Source organism: Petromyzon marinus, chromosome 4, assembly GCF_048934315.1.
Source record: "Petromyzon marinus isolate PM22_M1 ecotype Great Lakes invasive population chromosome 4, UKy_Petmar_22M1.pri1.0, whole genome shotgun sequence".
Taxonomy (NCBI): domain Eukaryota; kingdom Metazoa; phylum Chordata; class Hyperoartia; order Petromyzontiformes; family Petromyzontidae; genus Petromyzon; species Petromyzon marinus.
In genome coordinates this window covers 11,675,143-11,696,433 of record NC_133670.1, presented here as the reverse complement: position 1 = coordinate 11,696,433, position 21,291 = coordinate 11,675,143, and the positions used below count along the sequence as shown (strand labels likewise).

The window sequence follows — 21,291 nt, the reverse complement described above, 5'->3', positions numbered from 1 at the left end:
TCTCCCGTGTAGTTCTGGGCTGATTCCTCACCGTTCTCATGATCATTGCGATTCCACGAGGTGAGATCTTGCATGGAGCCCCAGGCCGAGGGAGATTGACAGTTCTTTTGTGTTTCTTCCATTTGCGAATAATCGCACCAACCTTCTCACCAAGCTGCTTGGGAATGGTCCTGTAGCCCATTCCAGCCTTGTGTAGGTCTACAATCTTGTCCCTGACATCCTTGGAGAGCTCTTTGGTCTTGGCCATGGTGGAGAGTTTGGAATCTGATTGATTGATTCTGTGGACAGGTGTCTTTTATTAGGAGCACTCCCTTTAAGAGTGTGCTCCTAATCTCAGCTCGTTACCTGTATAAAAGACACCTGGGAGCCAGAAATCTTTCTGATTGAGAGGGGGTCAAATACGTATTTCCCTTATTAAATTGCAAATCAATTTACAACATTTTTGACATGCGTTTTTCTGGATTTTGTTATTGTTATTGTCTCTCACTGTTCAAATAAACCTACCATTAAAATTATAGACTGATCATTTCTTTGTCAGTGGGCAAACGTACAAAATCAGCAGGGGATCAAATACTTTTTTTCCCTCACTGTACATGATTAGCACTTTTTAGAATACTGAATATCATTGCATACTCGAAACCATGAGCCAGACCCCCAAACCCACCATTTGGGTGGGAAAATTAGCCCATACATTTTCTGAAAGCTCAGAACCTCTACGTTCTGGAAATGTCTGGTAGATTTGCGAAAAATGTTGCTTGGCAGTAAAAATTGTGTTGCCACGGCAATTGACTCATTTGTTTCTGAAGTATACCAAAAACATTCAATTGAATATTTCAGTATTTATTAAGACTATAGATATATATGTGCAATTTATTTCACACCGTACATAGCCAACCGTGCTAATCGGAGATGTGATGTAAGTGTGCAATATGTATGTGTTATGATAATAGTTAGTCATTGGTATGTATTGACCCCATCTGCGCAGAGAATCCTTCATTTTGGAGATGATCATACAACCCAGGATGTTCCATTTCCAACCACATCATTTGTGTGTATTACATATGTCATCAGGGTATTATGACTCTTATCGTCACAAGATGAAGATGTCAGTGACCTTTTCTGGATGCTTGAATAAGCCCAATAATTACCTCAGCCATATCAATGTTATTCATCCAGAAGGTTGATAGAACAAATTCCCATTTTCACACCTCAAGAGTTGTTCAGGTACATATTGAACAGCTGGGGTATCTTAAAAAATGGATGGATGGCTGATGGGACAGCTCAACTACAGAGGCTTCTCCAGCAGCCTTCACCATACCTATAAGCAATGTGTAAACATATATTTGTATATATTTAACTTTACGCTTGGCTGTAGCCAATAAGATTGGACTGCAGAGGCCATATTCATAGCAAGTGTTATTAAACGTATATGTACCTGTGTTTTTTTATCATATACCGTACATATAATTTATAACCCGTCAAACCTTTAATTAAATGTTGTTTGATATACCTCTAAAAAGCAGGAGGCAGTTGCCATGGTAACACAGATTTCACCACAAACCGACATTTTCCTAAGTTCCATAAAGTACAGGGTCTGAGCTTTCAAAAATGTATAAGGGAATTTGCTCACCCAAATGGTACCAAGGGGTCAGTTTTAATGATCTGGCTCGTGGTATATCATTTAATGCAGAGGCCAAAACAGAAGGGAAATATGCTCATACAGAATAACAATAAGCTCCCCAGTTTACCGAACTGTGTGATGAATGTAAGCGGTGTATTTTCAGCCAGGATATAAAGCTAAGTATAGCAGTATAATTTAAAACAGGGCAGAATTTAGATATAATTTTGCTCATGTTCATTTGCTCATTTATACACCAACACGTGGATGGCAGGTGGCCCCTATACCAGATCCTTTGCATTTTTTTTAGTCAAGACAGAGGTATGAGGAATATCTGAATAATTATTATAATACTTTGGCCAAATGTAATGAATGTGGCTGTTGTTTTAAACAAAGGGAGATGTGAAACACATGACCTATATAATACACTGCTGATATCTATATTTGTATGGACATATCATTGTCTGGAGAACTCCTTCTAGACTGTTCCACCAATTGCAGTTAATAAGGTGTCATTTGGAAGCTCATGATATGTAATTTATATGAACGAGGCCAAAATAATGAAATATTTTTAAAAATCACCCCAAAAATGCGGCTTATCGGCCCATATTAAACAATATTTCGGCACATGGAATAATATATGCAGCTCCATTTTAAAAACATACAACAACAGGCGTGTGCCATTAGGGAGGGTGTGTGGTGGTGGCAGTGGAGGAGGATGGTTAGGTATTTTTTCAATCTTAACAGGTTTCCCACCATATTGTATGAACTGGTGAGTGGTAAGGGTCAGGTGAGTTTATGAGTGGTGGATGTCTGACAATAGTCATGTGAGTGCGATGTCACCCTGTCCATAGGATGGGCTGCCCACAAGTATATACTCGATAAGCACTGCTAAATTGAGCAGCTAATGCCCTCCACGAGCACTGGTCTACATTGGCTGTTGTTGGGTACAGCTGTGTGGGACAGAAAATGTACTGTGTTGATTCTCACAACATTATACTCGCATGATATATTCTCAATCCACAGAGCCACCTTCCAGACATTCTGGAATAATCGTGTAAAAATAACATTTTCAGAACACAATGATACATATTCATAACGTTTAGGGCATTGTAAAAGAGTGCTGCGTGGTACATGATGCTGTGTTCACTTAAAAAGTAAAAGGAATCGGTGAAACATGGAGTATGCCCATTTACGGCCTGTGTCCTCTGCTCTTCTGTGCCCCCTGCTCCCTGTGCAGCACTCACGGAATTGAGGTCGTCGAGGCGCGTGCCAACTCCAGCCACCATCTGACTGCGCTCCTCGAGAGACCCCGGGCACGGGTACAGGGTCGCGCGGAACCTAGTCGTGGGTCGTAGGAGATATGAAATACCATGATATATTATATTAATATATCATGGTATTTCATGATTGGTTAGTGTCGGTGTAATTGATATTTTGTGGTGATGTTGGATGAATGATCCCTTATGATAACAACCGTTCTAGAGATGTTAATGCAATAACGAAAATTTTCCAATGCAGACATTTTTTACAAGATAAGAATTGACACTGACCCATCGTTTAATGCAAGCATTTAAAGATTGCCATGACACTTAAGACGCTTATCATGCAAATTATCTGAACAAAGTAGTCACGAAAACCAGCTCACCCTTCACAGATTTTGATGGCACGACCTTTCAGCTGCTCCCCTTGGTAAAAGAGGATGAAGACAGATTTCTGCATTTCGTCCCCCTGCACCACACAGTGTCCGTATCAGCAACAGAAACACGTCAGGCCATGTACCATTGTAAAGTTAAAAAGCCCCCGATATTTCCACCCAGCCAACAACAGGGCTCGAGGCTCCGTACCACCACAATCGGCCAATGAGCATACCACAGTTGAGCACGGTACACATGGCAAATATCATTGAGCATTTCCAGATGACGTAGGCATGTCACAATAGCATCATACGCTCACATGGGGCAAAGTTATGACAAACGTTTAGTACAATGCAACACAACTTGAAGCGCCAAGTTATGAATGGGGTGAGTGGGGGGGGGGGGGAAATACGACAATTAGCCAAAATAAAATGTGTTTCATTAAAATAAACCTTTATCACCAATGTTTCTGCAAGCATTCATGCTAACTTTAGTCTCGCTTTATGCATCCATCACAGCAGGTCTGATACAAACAAACATGCGAAGGAAAAAATGTGTAACTCAACATTGTGTAGAGCATTACAGATGCCTGCATGCGCCATTAGCTTCTAAAACCCTCGAAGGAATCACTGATGAAGTCCCCATCCAGCAATGGATAACTCCCCCAACTGCCATGCACACTACAGTTAAATCACTGGAAGATTTGTGATGCTGTATAACAATGACATTGATGGGCCATTTCCTGGTATGTATTCTTGTGAATAATGTGGCTTGGTAAGTATCATTGTCTAAGGATATTAATTATACATTTGCCACTACTCTCCTACACTCCACAAATGTTTATGAAATAATGGTTTACAAAATTAAATATCGGTATCAGAAATGCTTATACTGTATATTAATGCGTACCTGCAAGCCACTCTAGAGGACTTTAGGATCACAGGGGCACGTTGCAAAAACAGTGTTTTGCTGAGAAGCAATACTGTTATGCCCTTGCATAATGCTAACATTGGGCATATTACAATTAATCGATGAAAATACAATTTTAAACATTTAGATTTATTATCATTAAGCTTACTTAACGAGGAAAGCCTCACTGATTCTCTAGAATATTCTATACATCACGACCAATGTTCACAGTAGTGGATGATCTTGCTTTGTGTAATCCCAATTGAGTAGATCTTTTTTTTGTGGATATTTAATTTTTACATTGGGTTGTATGGCCAATACTAGTTACATTGCATGCTATTTTAGCTATGGGAGTAAACCCATGGAGAACAGTGGGAGAACGTGAAAACTTCTGGCGTCACACAGAAAGATACCCATGTCGGGAATCGAACCCAGGCCCCTCTTGCTGTGAGCCACAAGTGTTACCACTGCACTACCCTTTCACCCAGATCAAACTGTACACGTAAAAATCTATTTGTAAAAAATTATTTTATTTCTAAGTGATATAAATAAGTATGTATGTGATCATTTCGTGAAAACCTTGAAGCCACTATCGTAGAAGCATCACAAACGGCATCAAAATGATTAAATCATGATCTCCGAATCGTCACAAATAATTTTATTGTGAAGATAGTGAATAGTTAAGAGTTTAGATGAGAGCTGGATAATAAACCCCACCCAAAATGATACAGCCAAACACTATCTAGGAGGGCAACCGAATACAATTTGGAGAGAGCACTACTTTTTCTAAAGCATGTATACCCCATATATATTTCAATACCGTATTAATCAAGCAATACCATAACACTTTTTTTATATACATTGTTAAGTTACCAGCACAATGCAATGGGGTGCCAGCAGCAATGCTTCCATACTGAACACGATTGTGCCTCTAATGGGAACACAATTATATTGCATTGATAGCTTAGTACAAATTATGAACATGCGAGCCACACGAAGCCGCTATGTGCTTCAAGCATTGGATGAAATAATCTGCGAGGTGGAGAAACACATTTTCGATGGAACCATTTAAGGTGTTAGTACATTTATGAAACATGTCATACGAGTGCAATGCATTATAAATATACGTATTTACATTGGACCATTGTTGACGAATAGACACTATTTAAGGTGCAGCCAGTATTTTCTAAATACAAAGGTGTGGCTCTGTATCTTTGGAATGTGCTAGAAGTTAAATTTTACGTGACTTATCTGACATTGCATATAAGAAAAATAAATTACTTAGATCGATGGTACAATGCTGCAATCTTACTAAAAAGGACTGTTTTTCATGAAAAAAGGTGTTTTGTACAGTTGCGTTATATTTCAGTGAACGCAATAGCAAGAACAAAAATAAAACTATCCATTTCCAAGTATAAGTGCAAATGAAATAAATATCGAATGAAACAACAATAGGCTGATATTCACAAATGTACAATGTCCATTAGTGATTTGCTAATTAGTAGTTCAATCTTATATTTCAGTCAAGGTTGCCTTTGGAAGAACACACATAGATCAATACCGTCACTGCCTACAGGCATAGCCATTAACTGCACAAGTGCATTAAACACATTCATGAGGTCTGCAATGGTATTCTTAAAGCAGCTATTGGAACAAATTATTCCATTTGAAATGGAGTTTTGTGGGTCAAGAAGTTGTTTTGTTGAGCTAGGAAAGAATGCACCTAGAGGGGCTTGATCAGGTTATCGTGGTCGGGTATCAAGACGAGTGGGAGGTGCACAACAGGACATCTGTTTCCCTGCGCATGTGGAGGAGGCTGCGGTGGCTGGGTATGGGGGTGGAGTGAGGGGGGAGATGCTGGGAGAGGGTTTAGGTAAACTCCTTACAGTGACGGGGTCTTCCAGTTGCTCATCAATATCGGCGTAACGCAGGAACACGTTCCCGCGACAAACCCGCCACAGCATTCTCTCAAACATCGGGATCTTCTCCCGCCCGATCACGCCTGTGAGGAACCTGCACAGGAGTCACGGTTGTGCTGTGAATTCTCAGGATATAAAAGAATATGAGGCCATTGTTATAGGGTTGCGTGTGCTACATCATGACAATACAATACAATTGCCAGTTCAAGGACAATGTGTGTCTCGTGAGGATTCTCAGAATGGTTTTTCGTGCATATTTTGAATTAAATTATTGAGTGCCATGGAAAAGGTGAGGTCAAAAAAACAGATCTACCTCAAGCGCAATGGTTTTCGTAATTGATCACGATAAGTGAATTATTTCAGAATGATCAAAGTTGCCTCCACCCTAAAGGAGTTGTGAGTGCAACGGATTTATTATGGCTCCTTGGTGCAGGGCTGAGGCTGTTGGTTAGTTTGACAAACACATCTTTGGGAGAAAAAAAACTATCACCGTTTGTTTAAAAACACGACTGTACTTGTGATGCTCTATCAAACAGGAATGTGGAACGTGAACGTGATATACACACACAAATATGCATGCAAGCACAGACGCCCAAAAACATTCACACTTCTTCTAGATTTGAAGTGTTTCGTGACTGCAATGATCCATAATCTTTGGTTATTTCGGTAAAGTCGCGTGACTTTACCGAAAGAACCAAAGAGTATTCACACTTCTTTTCTAGAAACATGGCATATGCATGGTGTGCTTATATTCTTAAGCAGTGGAAAATATATTTTCAGAATAATTATAAATATAGCCCTTTGTCAATACACTGTTCAATGGAGATGTCCTCGTGCTGTATCAGTTATATTGTTTGACTATACTTAACCATGGTCAGTGTGGGTTGGTAAAGAAGAGACGTCCAGAACCATTTCAGGCATCATTCACCGATGATGTTAGCTATTTTCAGGAATCAAACCCAAGTAGCCAAGTTCAGAGTGCAGTGGGCAAACTGCTGTACCACTATTTCAACCATGCCTTCATATGTATACTACTGATACGATTAAATCTGAGATTAATGTTTGAAATGTTAGGACTGTAAAAAATAAGGAACTGTTAGATAGGGCTTGATATTGATTCCTTCATATAAACTAAGCTGCCTAAGTCAAGTGGGAAGAGTGGTTACCATGGCTACATCATTTTTCAGATTTTTGGGGCATGTTCCAGTTATTTTCCAGCTGTATGACATCACTCACACGGGCCCAGAGCCTATATGTCAGATAAGCCCCACTGGCAGTGATGACACACACAAGCTAGCATTTAATCGCCAGCAAATTCCTCGTGACAGTGAGGTCATCAAGGAAGATGGAAAGTTTCTTAACATCGAGGTGCCTAAGATTAAGTCTGTGACAAAAGAATGAGAAATTGACATGACAGAAGATTAATCTTTAATATTGACCCTGTTGGTTACTGCAAGCATAATTGGAGATTGTGTCAAATGTTATTTTTAAACCATTTAAAATGGAGTTATGGCACGTCGAATCAAGATAACAAGAAAATAATTGATTTTCTCAGTTTCAAAATACATTTTAAATGTAAAAATAAACTCCAATAAAAAACTATAAAAATTTCCATTTTGTTAATCTTTGTTAATCTTCATTTATTTTATCAATGTCATTCATACACTGTTGCTGCTATTTATTCGTGTTATCCTTGCTCATGTTTATGCATATTTTTTTGTAATGAAGTGCAATTCAATTTGTAACTAACTTTCTTCTTAAACGGTTTGCTAACTACCGTAAACACAGGATTTTTCTTTCCTTTAAAGGAACATAACTTTTACACTTAACATTTTAATCAATCGGCATTCCTCATACTGATTACCATTCACAGTTTCAGCAATGTCTGGTTAGCAGTTCATTAATTAAATCAATATATTCGTGTATTTCTTTATATAGATATATTATGGATCATTCATATTAATCATTCATATTTTGCATGATTCGTTTTAACAGTTGATTTGTGCGTCAGTGTTCAATAGAAGATGCAAAGCATTCGCATAGAACATCAAGAAAACATCAATCTCCGGACACATTTTGCACGCTGTTATGGACAGGGTGAACCACTGCAAACACCCATGGGTCTCTGCAAAAAATGTTACAGTACACGTTACCAGTTCACTTGAGGACACTAAATTGAAGGTGGCCAATGCTCAAAGGGAAACTTCGCAACATGTGCAAAGACACATCAGCAGCAGTGGTCTGAAGGGCGAATACAACTCTCACGAGAACGACGTTGATTTACCCGCAGTGCGAGCTCGGCTCCCCCGGAGCTAACCGCAAGCAGGCGCAGGGCCCGCATGATGAACGCTCATGGGACTTCGTTGCGGTGTGTGCCTGTGCAGCCAGAGTAAAGCCAACTCCGCGCGGCATTTAAAATCGGGAGTCGCGAAGGATAAATGAAAGATGGACCCATATATATATGCAACTTCGTCATCAAAAGACGGTGAACATCATCGTGTAATGTTGTGTGAATGTAGTATCAATATACAGTACACAGCACCATATGCTTTGTATTGTTTTCCTACAAAGGGGAGGGAAATGTGTTTGGTCACCTCTATTTGAGCATGCGTGTGTATATTGTGTATGTTGTGCCAGTACTGTGTTCGAGAGAGGAGTGCTCTGGTTTGGAATGGTTTGTAAAACTGAGTTACAATCTTGACAACCTAAGCTGCATTCCAGACTGCATGCACGTGTGATTGGCATTCCTTATCCGAACTTAGCCTGGATCTCCCCTGGGTCAGATCAGCTTAAAAATAGTACTTGGAGCGGTTTTGAAAAAAAGTATTGGGAGGCCGAAGACAAGAGGGCATGGTTCTTGCCACACCACCCTCTCTCACATATTGCACAGTTCTTGACGGGATCTTGTGAACGGCACCTGCCTCCTATGGTTTATATCATAATTCTAAATGAGGATTTTTGGTCTGTGTGTGTGATTGGTTGATGGGGCTTTTAATTGAGCAGTTTATGAAGGCATCGACAGCTTAAGAGAATGTGATGAATGATGGTGGGGATGGTCTACCCATGGCATAGCTGAGGAACAGAATAAAATATATGTAATTATATTATTCAAGGCATCTTTGCATCTAGCTGTGCACACATATAAATGGCTCTTTAATGAATGGAAAACAAGTGACATGTGGTTGCTGTTTATAAGGGGGTTGCGAGGTTTAATTGTGTATGAATGTGCTTAATGCTACTGTATTAACACTTATTTTGATTTGATTTGAGAGAAGTCAGTGTTTTGGTTGACAGAAATCCCTCTGCAGGTGATCTGTATTCAATGGTAATTATTGCACGTATCTAACAAAACAAAAATCCCCCGTATAGCCTTTTAATAGCCCATTGGGGCAAGAGCTGTTAGCGAGCACCTTTGAAGGCCAGCATGGCACACGAGGGGGTGGGTGGCCAGCACCACTCCCGGCCGCCTTTGTCTCCCCAGTGGCGATGTTTACATATTGTTACTCATTTGATGTTGAGTTGACCTAGAGGATACCCAGAACCGGTTCAGATAATCGTCACAAGTATTGGCTATGAGCAGGATTCGAACTCGGGTCAATACACTTCCACTCCCCTCACGTGTGTATGCACATACATGTTAAGTTGAAACATTCATTATGGCACGTCATTCCAAGCATTCCCTGAAATAGAATATTTATAGTTAATTATACGAAGATATTAAAATTAAACTTAAAAAAAAGGTATTTAACAGATCACAACTGCAGCAAAATTATTACATGAAACATGGAGCCAATGTATATTCACTACCTAATTAAAAAAAAGTGAATGCAGCACGATGTCCTTAATTAGCACTGTAAAATGCACTGCTACAGTAATCCTAAACCTGTTATGCTTTACATGAGCATGACAAGCGGCTGCTTTAACACTTCCGATTTTGACTTACAGCCAAGCAATAATATTGGCCACTTAAAGCGATGTATTCCGTACACACTAGGAGAAGGAAAGGAGAAGGGATGTAAAGTGTGTGTATTAAAGATGCACTTGAATTGCTCATTATGTTGGTGCTCAGCCTAGTGCACGGTAGCGCTCGTTTCATCATGAAATATTCCCAAGAATACAACTGTAAATCCTTCAAAAGAGCATTAAAAAAAAATTCCCCAGATTATAATGTAGTTAAATATTTGAAAGCTACTCTAGTCTTTTTTAATATTTGTATAAACCCCATTATGGGAGAAAGGGAGGGATCTACAACTTGTTACTAAGACCCAACCGTAACAAAACACAATGACAGGCTTTAAACAAAGGTTTTTACCTATCCAACATTATAAATATGTCTATATGTTCTTTGGTAAAATGCTGCTAATTATAGTGTACTTCAGGTTATTCTCCACATTTCATGTGTTAAATAATTTAATAGCACAATAGATCATTAGACCTCCTTTGCCAGTACCAAAATATAATAATAGGGTTTTTTCTGGCAACAAAACTGAAACCTTTTTACCAGGATTCATGTCTGCATTAACCACAATACCTGCAGTCAAAATGCAAACAAAACACATACTATGATAATATATGCATTGTCCTTGAAACTGATTGGTCCACACCAAGGGACGGCTTTCTTTTGAGCCTCGACCCAATTGGTTTCAGTTTTGTTGCCGGAAAAAAGGGGAAAAACCCTATTATTATATTTTGGTACTGGCAAAGGAGGTCTAATGATGTAGATGCTCACCCCGAGCCCTCATTACTTTGATAGTGCATTGTCTCTGAGCTGTACGCCTTTTGGCGTCATCTGGTCGAGCCCCAATTGGGTCGAAGCTCAAAAGAAAGCCGTCCCTTGGTGTGGACCAATCAGTTTCAAGGACAATGCATATATTATCATAGTATGTGTTTTGTTTGCATTTTGACTGCAGGTATTGTGGTTAATGCAGACATGAATCCTTGTAAAAAGGTTTCAGTTTTGTTGCCAGAAAAAATGGGAAAAACTCTATTATTAGCACAAGAGATGCTATATTCTAGGCTTTGGTTTTGTTTGAATACACAACCCTTTCGGGTGTTTTTACAAAATTGGAACCATATCTTGACCTAAAGCTTTCGTGACTGCAGGAATTCATATTCTTGGGTCTTTCGGTAAAGAAAATAGCAAAATAACAAAAAACTATAACACAAGCGTGTGTTGCGATTGAAACGTCGTAGTTTTTTGTTATTTTCTTTGAACCTATCTACGTGACTTTACTGAAAGACCCAAGAATAGGAACCATATCTTATAAAAAAAATGTGTGCACATCACTGTACTTTGAACTAAAAATACAGCACACATAATTGTGTTTTTAAATTATATCCTTCCATATCCTATTGAAAAATAAATCTATACAATAAAAAAAATACCACCAATGCGTGAATGGTAGTTAATTTTACAAAGTATATTAATCTAAATTCAAATTTCACGGCACATATTGCAAAGAAAATAAATGATAGGTTTTTCCATAATTCATCGATTCTCCATTTCAAATGAAATCCAATGTGGCATATTCAGCATGATTTGCTGTTATATCCACAGGACCCACAGAAAGGGGAATTAGAGATTGCTTTTATAAGTAAAAGCACTGGAATGTTGACTGCACTGAAAGGGCATTGTGGTAACTGTTTTGATGCTCTAGCAATACTCTTCAAACGCACACTCTCGTCATCCACCAGGCCTGAATAGCGCCAGCCACACAATGTAAGGATGGCACCAACTATTATACAACGAATGTGCATCAGTTCTGGCCCTGTCGTGTGTTGATGTGCATTGCATGGTTGCGTTACCCCAGCTCTCTGTTGCCCAGAGCTATGTCCATTGGCTCGAAGCTTTCCATGTTCTCGTACTTGTGCTCCACCTCCGGCCTCTGTTGGGATTGCACAAACGTTACTTGACAAAATTGCAGAGCTGTACTTACACCACAGACACATGCGCAAGTGTAGAATGCACATTTACCAAGCTGTCTCTCCCACACTCTAAAAGACGAAGACAAAGATCACCCATATAGCCTTAACAAACCGTTGGGGCAAGTGCTGTTAGCGAGCACCTCTGAAGGCCGTCACGGCACACAAGGGGGTGGGTGGCCAACACCACGCCCGGCCGCCTTTGTCTCCCTGGTGGCGATGTTTACACACCGCACCAGGTACTCATTTGAGGCTGAGTTAACTTAGAGGAGGCCCAGGACCGGTTCAGATAATCGTCACTGGTGTCGATTCTGGTCACACACATTCACACACAAAGAGGAACAACGATCCCCCGTAGACTGTTGGGACAAGTGCTGTCATGTGGTGTAAATTTAAATGGTGACGTGGCATACAATGGGGTGGTGTGACCAACACTGATCCCAGCCACATGCCTCCCTCACCGTTGGTAATAATGTTTACACAATACATCAGGTACTCATGTAAGGCTGAGTCGACCTTGGGTAGACACAGAAACAGTTCAGAAACCGCTGGTGTCAGCTGAAATCAGGAATCAAATTTAGGTCACTGGGTTCATAGTACAGAGTCTTAACCAATGCGCTAGCGCTCCCTACACATATATGCACGCACACGCAGAGGCGGAGCCAGGATTTTCAGGTAGGGGGGGTTACCCCTCCAGCAATGAAAAATGATAGTTGTTAGTAAGTAAGGACTTGTCCCTTGCTTTTTATTCAACGCGTGTGCGGCGATGGCGCATGGCCTGAAAGTATGACATGATTTGATCATTCGTCACTGTCGCAGCAATTTCCTTCTCGACATACAGCAGCATGGCGTCATTGAGGTAGTCGGAGCCCATTGCAGTGCGCAAACGCGTCTTGATGATTTTCAGGACGCTGTAGACGCGCTCGGCAGTGGCTGTCGCCACCGACAACGCCAGTATCAGCCGCAGCAATCGGCATACAAGGTGGTAGCCGGCCGTGGCCCAGCCGGTCTGCACCAGCATGACCGAAAGTTCAGGGAGCGTGCCCACATTCTTCAATAGCTCGTCCTTCTCTATCTCCCTGCCAAAGTGGAACAGCTGCTGATCGAGAAGCATTAGGTCGACGTCAGGAAAGTCGATCATGTAGAACTTGCGGGCCAGCTCCACGAGCTTGTCGACATTGAACGAGGCGAACTGCTTGCGTGGAGAAATACATGCTGCTAGGCGGAGCATCTCCATCGACTCAGTGTTGAATCTGTAGACGAACTCAGCATCTTGTCGATTGCTGCGTAGAACAGGTCGACACGGAAAACATGATCGTTGGTGTTCATGTGCCCATTGCGACAAGGCCGGCCAAGTTGGACGAAGTTGGCGGTCATATTGGGCACCTCAATCTTGTGGGACTCACAGAACTGCTGCACCTTATGGAGCAGGTCGTCATAGCCGGTAACGTGCATCTCTGTCAGTGCTACGACGACGCCATCAACCAACCGCAACGCATTGATGATGTCCTGGTCCTTCGTTTGCAGCGCCTGCAACAGGGCATGCGTGATAAGCAGCATCTTGTCCATTAGGTGCAAGATGAATGCAAACTTGAACGTGCACGTGCCGTCGAGCAGGCGTGTCGCCTCTAACCGCTGCTCCGACTTGCTGCCGTCCGTCTCCACATGCTGGATGACTTGCACTGTCGCGCCGAACATGTCATGCCAGAACGACGGCCAGCGCGTGTCGCCTGGGCGCACCAATGCCGTCTCCTGGTTCAGACCACGGCCCGTCTCCACCAGCAGCTCGTTGATCATCTCCAGCACGATCTTCTTCTGCGTGTTGATGAGATCGTCGTTGCGCTTGCAGGAGCTCGTTGCCACATTGATGATGTCATTGACCAATGCGAAGAACAGGCCGATGTCGGGGACACCATCCATGCAAGCAGCAGCCAGCGCAAGTTGGAGCCCAGCAGTGCCCGTAATGAGCCAATTCGTTCAGCTGCTTGATCAGGGCTTGCAGGCCATTGATCTCGCCACTCATATTGGACGCGCCATCGTAGGCCTGCCCGTGGCAGTTGGCGATCGGGCGACCGCGGTTGGTCTGCATGTCGACAATGGAATCGCGGAGCGTGGGGGCGCACGTGTCGGTGCCGTGCTTCAGGTCGACGAGACGCTCGCGCAGCACGCCAGTCTTGATCTCAACGAAGCGGTTAACGACGGCCAGTTGCTCCTTCTTGCTCGCATCGTGCGCCTCGTCCGCCACGATGCAGTAGAAGGCATCGGATTGTTCATCATCGAGGAGCTTTCGGACGATCTGGGCATGGGCGTGGATGATGTCCTTCTGGATGTCGGGACTAGTCATGGTGGCGTTCTACGGGGCGTTGTCGAGCGCGACGCGGGCCAGCTCGACATCGCGTTTGCACAGGAACTGAAGCAGCTTGAGGAAGTTGCCGCGGTTGAGCGACTCGTCCGACTCATTGTGGCCCCGGCAGGCCAGCCCCTGCTTCATCAGGAATTGAATTGCATCAACTGATCCCTCCAACTGAGTCCGATTGTCGGCAATCGCCTAGGCCGTCTGCTTCTCCAGGCCATGCTTGCCCGTGATGATGTGCATCTCCATGTTCATCATGTCTCTGGCCTTCTGTACCGCCTGGTTGTGGAGTGACTGCACGCCACCTCGATGTTGGAGAAGGCAGCAATTGTGGCCACCCACCTTATTCCAGGCCGAGAACGCGTCCGAGACAAACGCGTCTGAGCAATTGCGGGATGGGAAGAGGAAGCACGGGAAGCAGTAGACCGACTCGGTGTGGAACGAGTATTCGAGCCAATCGTACGTCTCAAACCACGATGGCTGCGGGCGGGGCTTTTTTCGCCCCATCATCTTTGATGGGTACATGCTGCCATCCGACGAACGGAGGAGTGGAACGAACCGGTCCTGTATCAGGTACGAACGACGGATCTCATTGAGACTATTCGGATCGTACGTCAAAATTGCGGGTCTCATCCCGGGATCCCGATCGACGATGCGCACCCCTACGGGCAATGGCGCTGGAGGCGGGGAGTTGGCTAGCTTTTCTGCTTCCGATTCATCAGCTGCCGCCGTTGAAGACGAAGGGTCAGGAGATCGCGAACAGTGACGCTGAGCTGGAAGACGTTCTGACAAACGATTCGCCGGGCGTTTATGCAGCCATCGACCGAGGGTCGGCATCGCGCTCGCTGAAGGTATGCCTTCAGGGAAGTCGTGTACTGTATACGCAACTGCGCACAATTCTGTGAGTCACTTATAACTGCTTTGCCGTTACTTATTGCCAATTATGGACTCAGACTATTGTCCTATCATCTCATAGAGTCCCTGGCACGTAATGACATGCTACAGAGTGGCAGTGGGGGTCGCAAAATGCCGATTTATTGCTAAAAAACCGCAATGATCCGATCGAAATTAGGGATTTCGATCGGATCATTTGGGGGGCACGTGCCACCCCCCCACCACTGGCTCCGCCACTGCACACACGCATGTTGGCTCACATGTAAATGCGTTTAAATTTATATTTGGCTTCATAAACTGTTGGAGCAAGTGCTGTTAGTGAGCACAGACTACAAGGCAACGGTGGAGGAGGCATCATGCCTCATCACTTTTGTTCCCCATTGTCGTGGAAGCATCAGTATTTAAGCACTAAAATTATGTTAGTCCATATCGTTGCAATTTTTAGTTTGAGCCAACAATAATAATAATTGATTCTATGCCTAGGAAAGCTTCCCTGTGTCTCAATACTTTTTTGCAGGAGGATTTTGCAATGGGAATTATTTTTCCATTCTATTAACGAGTGTTTGGCATGTTGAAGAATCTGGATCATCCATATAAAATCCACACAAACGTATGTATTGAGAGGGACACTCAATGCGACCATCCCTGGCTGGCTACCTTGCAGCCCCAGCCCACAGCACTCGGTAATCCTAGGCAGTCTCCCATCCAAGAACTAACCAGGCTCAACCCCAAATAGATTCTGAGATCTGACAAAACCAGCATGCATTCGCAATTATTTTCTTGTGGGCAAGTGATCTGTAATACCATCGTTTAATGTGGTGCTAACTTTTTTTTATGAGGTTTTCATTGATGTATTTCTATACATGTTTGTTTTGTTAACCATTCATTTGTATATGTTGAATTATTCTTATTGCCTTATTTAATGCGACTTTATCATTTCAAATTGTGTAAACTAATGGCAACAGTAAACCCAGAGAAAACTTACACTGAGCAATTACGGATGGCTCTTTTAATGTCAGTCTGATTTACTGAAGCTGGCCAATCAGTTACACCGTAATGGATATCAATAACAGCTCTCCTACTCAGAATGGATGGCACTGAGCCCATGTAACATGGACATGTAAATTATGAAATCTTCCAAATCAATGCAATGGACTATCCCTACTCAAACAAATGAGATTGGCTGATTACACTAATGGCCTTTAATCTTCAGATGCGTTTGTGATAGTGAAAGTGTTATTTGTGTTTAAAGTAACTGCTCCCCCCCTTTCACATTACTGAGAAATGGAAGCAACATTTTCTTGCCAAAAATACAATGGGACTGCCCCGCTGGCAGACATCATAGGATTTTCCATAATAGCATTGACAAAAAAAAGATAGACCATTTCCAGAAATAATGAAATTCTGAACAACGGACCATATGCCATTGTGTTTTGCATCCGAGAAGTACACTATTCATATTCACATGAATGTATTTTTTTTATTTTAAGTTATAAAATTAAATGATAACGTTTTTTGTCATTTTTTTATGTGGTAACAAGGCATGTCTAATGATAACCTGCTCATCTTAATTCAAGCAGCTTTATCTGCATTATTTTAGCTGTTGGTATGCAGTCAACTATTTCAATTTCAGGGAACGTTCTAAACAGTACATTCTTTATATTTAATTTCAAAGACTCAAAGTGGAAGATGATTTCATCATTAGACCTCCTTTGCCAGTAGCAAAATATAATAGGGTTTTTTCCTTTTTTTCTTGTAACAAAACTGAAACCTTTTTACGAGGATTCATGTCTGCATTAACCACAATACCTGCAGTCAAAATGCAAACAAAAAACATACTATGATAATATATGCATTGTCCTTGAAACTGATTGGTCCACACCAAGGGACGGCTTTCTTTTGAGCCTCGAAGGACAATGCATATATTATCATAGTATGATTTTTGTTTGCATTTTGACTGCAGGTATTGTGGTTAATGCAGATATGAATCCTTGCAAAAAGGTTTCAGTTTTGTTTACAGTTAAAATGGGAAAACCCTATTATTATATTTCGGTACTGGCAAAGGAGGTCTAATGATGTAGATGCTGACCCCGAGCCCTCATTACTTTGATAGTGCATTGGCTTTGAGCTGTACACCTTTTGGCGTCATCTGGTTGAGCACCAATTGGGTCGAGGCTCAAAAGAAAGCCGTTCCTTGGTGTGGACCAATCAGTTTCAATGACAATGCATATATTATCATAGTATGTTTTTGTTTGCATTTTGACTGCAGGTATTGTGGTTAATGCAGACATGAATCCTTGTAAAAAGGTTTCAGTTTTGTTGCCAGAAAAAAGGGGAAACCCCTTTTATTATTATAATATGGAAGATGATTTTTATAGCAATTTAAATATGTGGCCACATAATATGCCCAACATAGCTTGTTAATCATGAGCTGAAAGTCACTCATCAGAAATCACTCATTCTACGATGGGTTCAAGCAGCTCAACCCGTAATAAATGAACAATAGCGCAGAATCTGTATGTCGAGATTTCTTTGTCATGCAACTCAAGCGTGACTTGTTTAAAGGGGGAGGCATACACGAACTCATCAGGTGCATTACATAATGTTAAACTTTAAACACATAGTAAATGCTAAACAGAATGAGTAACGGTATAATCTGATTCTTATCTATCATACATTCTGCTATAGCTTTCACCTCATATGTATTTGACAATAGGCTTCGCCTTAAATGTTGTACCAACATGTTTTAATTTACTGAAATATAAGAAAGTAGAAGGGCTGAACTGTCAGCCTTCTGCACTGCCCCCCCCCCGTCCAATGCTACATGGCTGATGGAATGTTCTGCAGCATGGATTGATCTTCCACTTCTTGCTTATGATTGCCACCTGAAACCACTGCATGTGGTAAGAGTTTAATTAAAATATGTAATAATAATTCAAATTAATCATGCAACATTCCATCCTAGGATCCCAGAGATAAAAGCATTAAAGAAGTTCACATGTCAAGTTAAACTTAGTTAACATTTTTGTGGGGGTCGGAGTGGTGGTGCAGTGGTTAGCACACTGTGCAAAGAACCCCGTTGACTTGCGCTTAATTCCAGGCCACAGCTAACATCAGTTGTGAGCGATATCTAAATCATTGCTAGACCTCGCCCTTCACAAACCTGCACTGACTAGTGAAGTATGGCCAAATGACCCTCACGCCTGATGTAATGTGCGGAGGCCTTCATCCAGAAGTGTATTGCAAAAGGGTTATTATTCGTTATTAATGTTATTTACGTTTGTGTCTAAAAGATAATTGCACGGATATATATAAACATATAATGCAACAACCCAGTTTAAACACTGTATTTAGTAAATCAGGAACGGATTAAAGTAACAACATCTTAAGGGACGGTATGCGAATGAAAAGCGTTGCTATTTTCCTCTTAAAATGAAACAGGATAGACGTTTTTCTTCGCTCACATTACTTATGCTTAAATAGGTAAATGAATAACTGCACTTAGCAACATGACTTAAATTATTTAAAGTTAAAAGCAAGGCATACAAATGCAACGATAGTTTATTTTTCAATTACAGTAGCATAGTCTCTGGTTCTTTCGGTAAAGTCGCGTAGATAGAAAAAATAATACAAGAAAACACGACGTTTCGGTCACAACACAAGCGTCCGTCTTCAGGTTTAGAAGCATCTTCAGCAAATACATGTAACATCGAGCATGTGTGATTGTATTACTACGCACGTTCACATACTGTGTGTGTGCACAGGCATTTGTGAGTGCACAACTGTCTAAGACCACTTAAACTATGAACCTTAAATGCTTTAACATAATATAAACACCACCGCATGTTTCTCCAAGATTTTAAATCCCATATAAACATGCAGGTTCAAATAGAGTACAAGAATTAAATTAAAGCCTTGCTGAATGACAATCTGCCTAGTTATTCCGAGTGCAAAGCTCTTGGCTCAAGGAGGACATCGTTATAATAACAGGAAGCTACGAGATTACCAAGACTCCCAATGTACACCTACTTGTCAGTTGCCATCACAAGTGGATGCCCCACAAAGGCTTTTGCAGCAAAATCGTAAACTTTAGGGATGAAGTAACCCTGTCTGGCTATGAAGGTTTCTCACCTAAGGTACAGGCAGAACGTGTGACTCAGGGGCATGTAATGTACTCTCTTAATTTATAGCAAAGCAGGAACATGTGTCTTTAGATATTTTTTGTATACAAAAGTTGCATCAAATATTCAATCCTCGGTTAGATTACTTGTGACTTGTTCCTAAAGAAAAGTTGGTGTTTGTTTCATCAACATCTACGTTTACTTTACAAACTAACTGCATGTCCACATTTAAACGCAAGTTCCCTAACATCTGTTCACTTTTCCACACAACATTAAGCGAAGGCAGTATACCCACTGCTGAATATTAGAGGCAAGTGTTATTACTATACAACAGTAAGCCACCGATTCATCGGTTTAGACGTCCAACTTTAATAGTTCTGTTTGTTTGCTGGTTACTTGGCATGTTGGGCCACTGGACCTATGCTCAGGAACCTTGATGACAAAATACTAAGAGGAACTTTAGAGCTCAGATAAACAATATGACAAAGTATTGAACCACCACCTATATTAAGTTCACATTTAGAGCTCAAATAAATATGATAATGTATTGAACCACATATTAAGCTTGAATGCATATTAAGCTTGCATTGTAAGATAATTAATAATCGTGTTGGACTGCTAAATTACAATGACGTGAACAAAAGTTTTAACATTTTAACTGAATTTCAAGAGTTAGTCAACATGTATGTTTTAATGAGCAATTACCTAACTATAAAGCACGACGCACATATTGATCACATGAACTGTTAAACTTCTGCTCAATGCTGCCAACATTATTGGGAATATGTCTTTCTACACCAAAAAATATTGCTAAAAGCTTTTGTTCATTTGTGTACACAGTCAATTATATAAATTACCAGCATCGAGGTGTGAATGATGAACGTACAGCAACTGCAGTGTGTGTATGGAGACGACGGTATGTATTGCATAATATGACATATTTATATAGCATGTGTTTGTTAATTAAAGGCAGTCGTCCACAGTATCCTCATTCCACCTTTGCGACAAACGTTTACTTACAATTATTTTGCAAAGCAATGTTATTACTATCACTTTGCTCAATATTGAACACCCTCACATACCATTTACCCAACACTGACCGACCAACATTGCTGATATATGCTGTTCATTCCTGACACTCTACTAAACATCTTCCTGAACCATTACATTTTGTCTCTGTAACTGGATATGTCCATCATAAAAAAATCACCATATTCCCATTTTACTCTAAGCTGTTTAAATAGCTCATTCATTTGTTCTATACTGTGGATTTACGTATACAATAAACATTTGACATAAGAGGCCTACAAATGATCATTTTAAAAATGTTAAATACAAAAAGGACCCACCATTATTACGAAGAAAGATAGCATGTGAGATTTAAAATTGTGCTTGCAGTCAACAGTTACAAGCATTTCCCCTGGTGGGTTTCATGCCCACAAGAGGTAGCCAGAAGCTCTACGCAGCTGACCAATGAAATATAAAAAAGACCAATTATGGTACAGAACTGTAAAGCTAACCAATATACCCTCAACGCAATGCTGTCTGTCAAACTTAAGTGCACATATGTATCTCCAGATATGTTGTGACATCTTTCACGGTAACATTTGTCCAGGTTTATCACCAATAATAAAATTATAAATCATCTCGATTGAACATCTTAAAAGGTATAAAACAAAGAATCACCATAATTAGAGCTACCTGGACATGAATTAATTTCAAATGCTGTGAAAGGTCACCAACTTAGAGCGTATCACCTCATGAAAAATAGTATAAACAATATAAATCACGAAATACATGTCGAGGAAAAGGAGAGATATAGAGAAACACAGAAATGCGAAATAAAAGATTGAATACATAGAAGTTCATCAAACGATTAAAAACAAAGAATGAGAAGCGTAATTGGATAAAAACAGAT

The 21,291-nt window shown here is 41.1% G+C and overlaps 1 protein-coding gene across 5 annotated transcripts in view; it reads right to left on the bottom strand.

The window, feature by feature from the left end:
* The window catches only part of LOC116938719 (V-type proton ATPase 116 kDa subunit a 1-like), a 276,745-nt gene that overhangs the window by 173,267 nt on the left and 82,187 nt on the right, over nt 1-21,291 (bottom strand). For 3 of the 5 annotated variants that reach the window (XM_076056558.1, XM_032946244.2, XM_032946245.2), the window contains exons 5-8: nt 11,889-11,968; nt 6,051-6,177; nt 3,267-3,349; nt 2,866-2,959 (exon numbers count right to left, since the gene is read on the bottom strand). In XM_076056558.1, coding sequence (XP_075912673.1) covers nt 2,866-2,959; nt 3,267-3,349; nt 6,051-6,177; nt 11,889-11,968 — 384 coding nt within the window. The other 2 variants (XM_076056564.1, XM_076056570.1) reach the window with 2 other exon arrangements.